This window comes from Lolium perenne, chromosome 2 (assembly GCF_019359855.2).
Source record: "Lolium perenne isolate Kyuss_39 chromosome 2, Kyuss_2.0, whole genome shotgun sequence".
NCBI lineage: Eukaryota > Viridiplantae > Streptophyta > Magnoliopsida > Poales > Poaceae > Lolium > Lolium perenne.
This window is the reverse complement of record NC_067245.2, coordinates 269,294,317-269,305,210: the sequence shown is the minus strand read 5'-3', so window position 1 is coordinate 269,305,210 and position 10,894 is coordinate 269,294,317. Positions and strand designations below refer to the sequence as shown.

General features: G+C 40.2%; 1 protein-coding gene across 1 annotated transcript; it reads left to right on the top strand.

Moving 5' to 3' along the window:
• Positions 1 to 5,302: 5,302 nt before the first annotated feature.
• LOC127335946 (GDSL esterase/lipase At4g16230) lies at positions 5,303 to 9,043 on the top strand. The gene is made up of 4 exons (XM_051362680.1): positions 5,303 to 5,603; positions 7,636 to 7,772; positions 7,862 to 8,366; positions 8,456 to 9,043. The coding sequence occupies exons 1-4, from the start codon at positions 5,336 to 5,338 to the stop codon at positions 8,668 to 8,670; spliced, it is 1,125 nt and encodes a 374-aa protein (XP_051218640.1). The 5' UTR covers positions 5,303 to 5,335; the 3' UTR covers positions 8,671 to 9,043.
• The last annotated feature ends 1,851 nt before the right edge of the window (positions 9,044 to 10,894 follow it).

Here is a 10,894-nt window from a genome sequence, read left to right as displayed (position 1 = left end):
CCGGTACATTTAGTTTTTTTCTGTTTAATTTAAAAACTAGTAAATTAGGGAAACTTGGCCAAAATAAATAAAATTCATTGTTGCTCAAAAAATATAAATAATATATCAAAATGCTCACAAAAATAAACTCTATTCAAATAAAATATAAAATAAAAATGTGTGTCAAAATGAAAATTCAATCATTTTAAACCTAATTAATTATGCTTTTCCATTTATTTAAAATACAATCTGAATCCAATAATTGGTTAAGTTTAAAAATTAACTTTGCTATACACTAACTAAGTAAAATGTTAAGATTAATATTCTTTATCATGTTTTCATTAACTTAAATATTAGTGGTAATTTATGAACCCTAATTTGCAAATTACTATTTCTCATTTTATTAATTAATAATCAAACAAGAAAATACTAAAACTAATATTAGTTTGGTAATTAAAAATTTGTTTACTTAAACATATTTAGTTAACAAGTTAATTATTTTAAAACCTAATAACAATTGTTAAACACTAGTTCTTAATTAAACCCTAAATAGTGATTATCTGAATTAGTGAATCTTTTAAAATTAATAAAATGCTAATATCATTATTAATTGTGTTTCAAGGTAATTAGTGACCACACCTCTTTTGTTAAGTATTAGTTCAAGAGTTGTACCATAATTTAGAAATCCTAGTTTTAATTTAAGTAAGATCTTGATTCCATTATTTTATGTGTTCATCCTTAATAGTTGCAACCCTAAAACCCTAGGGGTTTAGCCCATATGATTATATATGCTTCATCTATACCTATAGAACCCTAGTTAGAAACAAATGCATGCATGATCATGATCTACTAAAATAAAACAACATGACTTTACATGTGATCATCATTTCATATCTTTACTTTTGAACAATACCTATATGAACCACTAGAGTCACTTAGGGGAAAACCCTAGCTTGCTACCTTTAAGTTAGCACTATTGATCACCATTCTTAATACCACACCATTTGAATCAATCAACCATCATTACTTAATAGAACCATGGTGATCAACCATAATACACACTTGTGTAGTAATTCACATCATATGTTCCTATCCAACTAAAACCTACTTGGGGATAATAAACCACCTAGTTTAGAAACCTATTATTGATTGCTTAGTAAAGAAAATGTGAATCCATAGTAAACCCTAACTCATAGCATCACCTTGAACCATCTTTTGATATGATGTCTAGGATAAACCATGGTAATAAACCTGCCCATACTTGCTGCATATAGACCCATTCCAACTAAGAAGCAACTAGTCTCTATAACAAAACTAAATGAATCCATTAGTAAACCCTAGAAGTCCATAGATCCTATCTATAGTATTTCTTGTTAACCTGTTCTTCAAAAGTTATTCTTTTGAAGTACAAATGTCAATCAAACCATAGAAGCCATAGCTCCAATTTATAATAGCTCTTATTCTTAATTAAACATGTTCTTCAAAAGTTATTCTTTTGAAGTAGGTATCAAGCAACCCATTGAAGCCATAGTTCTTATTTGAAATACTTACTATCTCTTAATCAATATGTTCTTCAAAAGTTATTCTTTTGAAGTATAATATAAGTAATCATCAACAATGTCCCGTAGAACTTAAAATTGACAACTTCTCTTTACATATGGTTCAACTACAAGTCCTTTATGTGTATACTTGTTATGATGTCTTATATCACTTGTTTATGATGCTAATATAACCAAACACTAATAAGAACCTTGTTTGAGAACCATCCTAAAAGTGCAACACGCCCAAAGAAATCTTTACAACTCATCCATCCTAAATCATCGGGGTTAGGTGACACTCGGGACGATTGCATCTCATACTATGCATTATAGCATCTCTACCAGTTCTTTAAACATTGTCCTCACTGGACAATGATGGTATTTCAGAATTTGGAGTTCTCACGTATCGAAGCTTTTGCCTGCATAATCTTGTAGTCAAGAAAGGCAAGTTCATCGCTTGCTCATGTTATTTGATTATTTTTATCAAACTATATGCAAAGTACTATATTTATCACTCTTGCATTGAAAAACAAAGTATTATTTTACAATTATGAATATGACTATGTGCTGGGCAATGGAACCATGGTATGTGTTGATTTGTGGAGGTTTCATTGCAAGGGTGCTACTCATCTAGGACTAAGTACCAATGCCGTCCAGTGATTCTAGCGCCGTACATATCGCGTTAACCATAAGATCTATAATGGCTCTGGGGAAGTCAGCTGGATCTTTTCCCTCCTGCACGCCAACGGACTTGATAGAGCATGGCTGAGTGTTGGGATAACACTGCAGTAGGTTCGGAAATCCTTTAAAATCCCCATCCGTGTGGATGAGAGGCTCTACCGTCTATGAAGGATTGTCCGACGTACATCGGGGGTAAAGCCGTATGATCGGGAGATGTCTACCGGGGATGTATGGGTGGACAAAAGGGTGGGTTTGCAGGGTCGCGGAGAAGGCAGTGATTGGCTTGGATCTTACACATGGCCCCACACCAAGGAAGTGTGGACGGGAAAGTACACCCGGTTGGTATCAAGGATTAGTTCTCTTATGGGAAAAGTAACGCACCTATCAAATTGTGGTAGTCACTCCCTGTTCCGGGAAGGGAACTGCGAACGCGGCAGGAAAGGAACTCCATGAAGTTCTGTTCAACCTGTGAAGACTGACGGACATAGTTTTCAGAATAAAATAAACCTTTTGAAGAAATATTTATGAAAACTTGCATTGGCCCATGACTTTCTGGTCTATGGTTGTAGCTAGTGCATGATACACCTATTTCCTAATATGAACTTGCTGAGTACGCTCGTACTCATTCCCTCCTATTTGAACCCCCTTCTTAGATCAAGGCACCGAAGGAGAAACTACCGTGGAACTCGAAGAAAAAGGAGTCAACTGCAACAAGATGAAGAATCCAGTCAAAGAAGTCAATGGAGTCAACTTCTGCATCAGCTATAATAGAAACCTAGGCTAGTAATAAAAGGGAACCTTTCCCTAATCCTAGCACCTAAGTAGCTAGATTTCTATAGCAAGCCAAGTAGCTCTTTAACTTGAGTTAGCAATAAGTTAGACTAAGAGTCGTTCTTCTGGAGCTTTATTTGAATTTTTACCTCACTGTAAAGTAGGAGGCTGTGTTGATCTTTTATAAACAGTTCGTGTATCCTTCTATAGACATACCTTGGACTCGCATATGTTTCTGTTGTACCACTCTGAGGGATGTAATATGAGTGGAACGGTGTTTCACTTGTGTTACGTCAACGACTTGTGTACTACACCATGCAGTGGTACGCTAGGTCACCACATCGTCCGAGTTTCTTCGTCTTGGCCTCCGCTTTCTATGAAGTCGCAACGACTATGGTTTGTCGAGAGTCTTCATTTGAGCAGCGTACGATGACATGCATGGGTGACCTGTGTGGCGATGATCTTCCTCGGTGTTGTGCTTCTCCTCTTCGGAGCTCTTCATCAGAGTCGGAGCTTGAGTCACTTGTTTGGCATAGGCCGGCTTGAGCTACACGGTGCCGCTTCAGCGAGGTCTTGGTGGTTGTTTCTTCAGTAAAGTCGTTGTCGCTGCAGAGTGATGATGATGACGTTGACGGTCAACCGCAGCGACTTTTCGCTTCGGTGCTTTGTGTGTCTTGTGTGGGTTGTGAGGGTGGCTCTGTTTGCCCCGTGACGGTGGTCCTCCATGACGGTGGGCGCCTCCGCGGGGTACTTGTTTAGGTTTTTGGCTGATTTCCTGCTAATAAATCAGCCAATCTCTGTGTGTCTGTTGTATCCCTGTATTAATGAATATGGCAAGGATTATTTTGCCTCGATTTAAAAAAAAAAACTGACGAAAGCAGTCACGTACCTGAGCACCTCATAATTTTACATAGAAACACGCTAGCGGTTAAACTACAAGGCGACCAGCGAGGTCATGCCGACCACGTCCCGTTCTATGCACTTCACAATCACAGTGCCAGCTTCGCGACCCCGTGGAGACGTCGCGTCTCGATATCGCTTTTTGTACGCATGTACGCACTCGTATTCTGAACCATAATACGCCAACCGGCTCGCAACCGCGCACTGACTGAAAATCCAAGCTTGAACTTCCTTTTCCACTACTATACTACGCATTGTAGCTAGAGTTATTCACCAGTCACTGCCTTACATACTCTGGCATAAGAAAACGTATACGCTTCAGTCCAATGGCAAGTCGCCATGCATTGCGGATTTGCTCTTGTCAGGACGTTTACAGTAATTACAGTACTATGTTAGCTTGACTGAGATACACATGCAGAATGGTTAACCGCTTCTGCATTACAGAACAAGAAGCATATCACCTGCGTCGTTTACCGCGGCGAGGGATTCGACGATACTGTTTTTGTAGACAATTACTACGGTGAAGGATTTCTTAAAATCGAACAATGTACCGATGTAATCAAAAAAAAAAAAAAAAAGAAACCGTGTCTAGGAGGAATTTTGCGTGACAATTCCAAAATTCATCCATAACAGGAATTGAACTCTAGTCATTGGGGTGCGCCACTACGGCCCCAACCACTAGGCTAAGCCCATGTCGTTGTTCAGATATAATCATGCTACCGATGTAATCATGTAAAAGATGACTGGGCAATGCATATTTTACTTTACTATATATGGGCTCACCTGTTATAGTGAGCAGTATGATATAGTAATATCATCGTATTATACTACTAGATGATACTATCTTTATAATTCACGATTTCATGTTGATGTACGTCTCTCTCTCCCACAAAAAGATATTTTAATTTTGTCTAAATTTAAATGTATTTATATATTAAGTTGTGTTTAGATACGTCTAAATTTAGACAATGTTGAGACATCCTTTGTGGTATGGAGGGAGTACCAGTATCATAGTCTTATTAAATTTATTTATTTATAGAATCTCAATGTAAAATAGTGTACACGACTTATTTGTCATTATTTTTAAAATTATTTATGCTATGATGCAGTATCTACATATAACTATGATACCACTATGATCTATCTCATCATTAATTGCAGTGACACACTAATAGATGATACTTTCTCTGTGATATCATGTAGGAGTATTTGATTAGTGTATAACATCTATTTATCAGTAACTTTCAAATTCTAGGTACAATGGTACGATTATCTACCTATGAGATTATTATGATTTCTCTCGTCATATTATAATGGCAGGAAGTGCATGATAGTATGTACGATACATGTAGTCTTGTTGCTCGGGCAGAGTGTATATATACGCACGCCAGTGACACCTTCAAACGCGCGGTCAAGCTAGAACCAGAGCGGCAGAACACCGGATACGTACGTAGAAGAGGGCTCCAATGGCGGCGAGGCACGGCGGGGCATTCGCCCTCGTTGCGCTGTGCTTGCTGGAGCTCGCGCTGCTAGGCGCCGGCGCCGGGGACGGGGAGCCGCTCGTGCCGGCCATGTTCGTGTTCGGGGACTCCACGGTGGACGTCGGCAACAACAACTTTTTGCCGGGCTGCTCGGACGACTGCAGGGCCAACTACGCGCGCTACGGCGTCGACTACCCCTCCCACGCGCCCACCGGCCGCTTCAGCAACGGCTACAACCTTGCTGACCACATAGGTATTTCAGTTCAGGTCTTATATACAGAGGCTATAATTCTTTTGCTATATGTTAGAGGAGTTCAATACCAGTTCTGAACAAAACGCACTCGCCGAACACTGAAAATTCTATGTTATCGTGTATTATGAATACGATGCCACTTAGCTTCCATTGAAGCTAGGGAGCTTACTGGCCTGAATAGCGTATGGTTTTAGTCGAATTAGTTTCTGTCAAAGAGACCTTGCTAGAATAGCATATGGTTTACAGTTAAAATGCAACAAAGGACAGGAATTTTTTTTCTTCTTCGAGAGATGATAACAACTTTCTTGCTGAAAGCTGCTGTGTCCTTTCGGTCACGGGGTGACGATCTAGGCGCTGGGGGCCAAAGCCTCCCAACATGACTGAAAGCACAGCGCAGACAGAATAGTGAAACGTCGGAAATCTGGGACCGGTATTGTGTGTACGATTTGGAATTGGTGGAGGTAAACCTTTGAGGTCAAATTGTTTAGCCTACCTTTGAGAAAATAGAGAAGAAATGGGAATTTGTAAAGAATCAACGTTTGGATTTTGGAACGTGGAGCGAACGAGTTGCTAGTCATTGGATTTTGGAAGTGAGGGCGCAAGGTAACCGCCAGGATCTATTGTTGCCATGTGGCTATTATACTACGCAAATATTCACTCAATATAGGCGTAAAAGGAAAATTAGGGAGTGCTTTGCTGACATATATTTTGAATATTTTAATGTAAACTAACTACAAACCAATTGAAATGACTGAAGAGACACTATAATGCACCTATATATATATGTGATTCAAAAAAATAGCTAATTGGTCATGTTTTTAAGTGGTGTTCAAACAAACTCAAAGTTACCAATGTTTGTTATTTGCAAATTGCATCTAAAACAATTATGAAGTAAATACCAACTAAATTGTTTATGTTAGGAAACGAAACATCGCGCATGATGATCAACTTGGAAATCTGAATTTTCTACTCAACTTATAATAAGAACTTTCTAGAATAAGTTTAGTTAAACTCAGTTGATATCTTGAGCGATTCTAATCAATAAAAAAATTAAGTGACAAAACAAATTAGGACATTGATGTTAGATCGATAGAACTACTCGATCATGTATGCTCAATATGATTAATTTTGATAGATGTTCATTAGTCCAATTTTAGATATATCACTTCGTCCAATTTTGTACAACGCTAGTATTTTGTTGGGTACGACTAGAATTTAATCCTAATGCAATGGTCCATGTGGCCAAGGCATCCATGCTCAGAATTTCTTGAGCTTGTGATTTATTTTTCTAAATTTACATGATGTGCATGATTTTAGACATATTTTAGCTAGGGAGTAAATATTTCTCAGTTTCTTTGCAATATTCATTTCCCACTCTATATTCCTAGCCGTTAGATGGAGATCTTCTCACATGTTAGTACTTACACAAATCTAGATGTTTAGATAAAATGGTTTTCAACATCGACTTATAAATAGATATGAACGTCAATATCGCCCCGACAATATACGGAGCGGACCAATGGAAAGTTGCCATGTGGCAATTTGATTTGGTGGCTCATCCCTTCTAAAATCGAACGGCTGGCATCTCGATCACTATATATGTTCTAAAGTCTAAACACCCGGTCCTTATATTTTTCCATAGTTATTCTTCTACGAAATAGCAAAGCAGTTTAAAGTTTTCTTTCGATTCAGTTTCCCGAAATAATACTACCTTCGTTGCAATGAGTAAGGTGTAATTTGTTTTGTGAAAAAGTCAAACTATGTTAAGTTTTACCATGTTTTTAGAAAAAATCATTAAGATGTACAATACTAAATTAATATCATTAGATGCATCATGAAGTGTATTTCCATGTGATATATATATCAATGTAGTATTATAGTTGTTGATACTTCTTTCTAGAAGTTTGATCAAACTTCTACTTTCTTTTCAAAAAAGTCTTATTCATTGAACTGATGGGGAGTACCATTCGTAATTTCCCAGACCATAAAGCGAAAGCTAGAGGGTGACCATTTTGTTGCTTTTGGTGAACAGCTCGATTTCTTGGATTCGCCGAGAGCCCACCAGCATACGGATCCCTGCCGCCCGAGGGAATCATTGAACAGATGAGGAGCGGAATCAACTTCGCGTCAGGAGGCTCAGGACTGCAGGATGTAACGGGCAAAGCACTTGTACGTACGCAACACCAACACTTTGCTCTAGGCTAATTTCTCTCGATACACGCCCGTAATATACCACTTTATCGTCTTTCTTTGCGCAGTGTGGGCAAGTGCACAGCATGAGCGACCAGCTCGACAGTTTCGCGTCGGTCGTCCAGATGCTGGGGAACTGCTCGTCAGACCTCGTCTCCAGGTCGCTCGTCTTCATCAGCGTCGGCAGCAACGACCTGTTCGAGTACGTCGGCGGCAACGCCACCTCGTGCCCTAACCGCAACGACACCGCCTTCCTGCAAGGCCTCGTCGCCGCTTACCGGAGCTACCTGCAGGAGCTGTACGCAGCCGGGGCGAGGAAGTTCAGCATCGTGAGCCCGTCGCTGGTGGGGTGCTGCCCGTCGCAGAGGTCCGCCGGGTGGCTGAAGGACGACCTGGACGGGTACTACTGCTTCGGCACGGCCAACAGACTCTCCAGGCAGCTCTACCGCATGCTGCTCTCGATGCTTCAGGACCTGAGCGCCGGCCTCGCCGGCATGAACTTCTCCATCTGCGACTCCGCCGCCATGGCCGACTCCGTCTTCAACAGCACCGGCTCATCATCTAATGCTATGAGTAAGTCGACCGGCTGTAACACGCGCGCTCACATATGTCTGTCGCTGTGTCGGGATCGATCGTCTTTCTGACGGCGTCAATTTTGGCAGATGTGGTGGACACGGGGTGCTGCGGCGGCGCGGGGATCTTGGGACTGGCCAAGTGCGACAAGTCGGCGACGCTGTGCCCGGACCGCGCCGCCTACCTCTTCTGGGACGGCTTCCACCCGACGGAGACGGCGTCGGCGGTGGCCGCGCTGGCGCTCTTCGCCGACTCGGGGCGGTACGTCCACCCCATCAACATCACCAGGCTGGCGGCGCTGTAGCCTGTAGCCGTGGAGAAATAGCTGCAAAACGGTCTGGCCGGCCACCTGCGACGCCGTGTCTTGTTGGTGCCGGTGAAATAAGTAGTGGTGTCTGGTGTGGGACTACAGAGTGTCGGGATTGGGAGATGGGTTATACTGTAGATGAGGAGTTGAGGTGGCCTCGACAAATGTCGTGTATCGCTCGTTGTGTTCGAGATGAGCGTGGGTATCTTCTACAGTTTCGCGTGACTTTGGTTTTTTTTTTTTCCTTTTGAAAACAAATATTCGGGTATACACACAATTTGTACTAACCATTTCAAAATATGCAAGTTGCGTCCGAGGACTCCTACACTTTTATAAAGAATCAATACCATAGTATATTTATGGGTGTGACTATTTCAGTGGACCGAGAACTAAATTTCATTCTCATTTTGCAACACATGACTAGCACGAATTAAGATGCAAATCAAAAGGTGTAAGACTTGACTGAGCACTAAGTTAGCTGAGAACTAGCAAATCCCTATATTTATAGTAGCGAATAGTATATGATAAAAACACATGAGCTGTTTTCAGAATTATAAGTGGCATTCTTACGTGCTCCGACTGATCCCCACTGGAGATTATATGAGGGGTCTTGGGAAGTTTAAAAGAAACTAGAAAATCACTGACCTTTTAAAACTCCTTTCTTCTTCCATGACATAGCCCCGGACTTATAAATACCACGAGGGTTTTCCCATAATTTTGATTTTGAGCTGCAATATCAAGGTTTCGCGCGCGACGTACCCAATAAAACAATCAACCAACATCAACAAGAGTATCACCACCAGAATTCCAGGAAAGACGAACTTTAACAACATGGTTGGTATTAATGGGTTCCAAGAGCACGAAACAACATTGACGAGGACGTAGCAGTCGAGAACAAATTTGCAATGACAAACCTCCCCACGGCAACCATCAGAAACCATCCAAAATCGATCTGATAAAGTAAGATACGGAGTATGAAAGATCATACCTAGAAAAATTTGATCTTCCAACACCACCATTGATGTCAGGAAGGAACTATCGTCGTCGAAGGAGGGCCGAAGAACAATTATTGAAGAAGTTGTCGTCTCCATCGACACGATGGCCTAGATAAAGACAACCGCAAAACCCAAAACCAATCTGCTAATTTTTTATATTAAAAGCTCCATCGTAGATCAAGTTCCCCACCCCTCTCGACGTCGGGAAAGACCGGCCAAAGGGGGAGGGAGGGGAGAGAGGTAATTGCATATTTCACCATATCATGTTCATCACGTTGCCTAGATCACCACATTCATTTTCTTTGCACATTCTACCAAATTTTGTTATAATCGGTTGCAACAAGCCTAATTCTTGTGTTTACCTCCATTGACAACAAACCATCTCTGATCAAGTCGAACCAACTTCTAGGTTTAGCCTTCTAACAAATTATTATTTTCGTTCGAGAATTGGTTGTTTTTAGCTCAGGCTACATAGAGGCTATTTTTTAAACATTCCAAAATTGAATTCAAACATTTTAAAAGAGATAAAAAATACCAAGATGTTGACAATATCACAATCTACAAGCATGCAAATTTTTAGAATGAAATTTATTGTATTTTATTATCAGAAAAATGTTAAACCAAGATTTTGCGGTTGATGAACATTAATGAATAGTACACTTATATCTTGATTTTCCATTTTACCGAGGGACAAATAAAATTTATTTCGCTCTGAAAATTACGGATTGATAGAATGCAACATTTTCCACACCAAGCTTTTTTGGAATTTTTTGGAAGTTTTAAATCAAAAGTTTTAAAGTTTCAAAAGAAAAAGGGGCCAAGCCCACGATACACTTATGGTTTCCGTGTTCATCTTCTCTTTTATATAGTATCATACAAAAATATTTTCATATCATACGGTTATGTTGCCAATATATCATGACTTGGCTAAAACAACCTGGCATTGTACCGTTCATAAGGAAATTATACTTGGTTGCAACTAATTAAAGCAAAATGCGGTGGAATGTGCAAAAAATATTTAGCATGCACTTGATTAAAACAACCGTCTTGTACTGTTAATAGGGAATTAGACTTGCTTGCAATTAATTAGAGAAAAGCCTCGTAAAATATGCAAAATTTTCATCTATATGGTGATCCGTGCAAAGCTATGAAGAGAATATGGTGAAATGTGCAAATTCCCACATGGGGAACCAATTGATGGAGGAGACTGAGTTGCATTGGCTAGG

Bases quoted from the DNA above. Each gene is read 5' to 3' on its own strand.
- LOC127335946 (XM_051362680.1), top strand. From the start codon at position 5,336: ATGGCGGCGAGGCACGGCGGGGCATTCGCCCTCGTTGCGCTGTGCTTG. The intron at 5,604-7,635 runs GTATTTCAGTTC...TTTGGTGAACAG, and splicing joins CAACCTTGCTGACCACATAG to CTCGATTTCTTGGATTCGCC. The intron at 7,773-7,861 runs GTACGTACGCAA...TTCTTTGCGCAG, and splicing joins ATGTAACGGGCAAAGCACTT to TGTGGGCAAGTGCACAGCAT.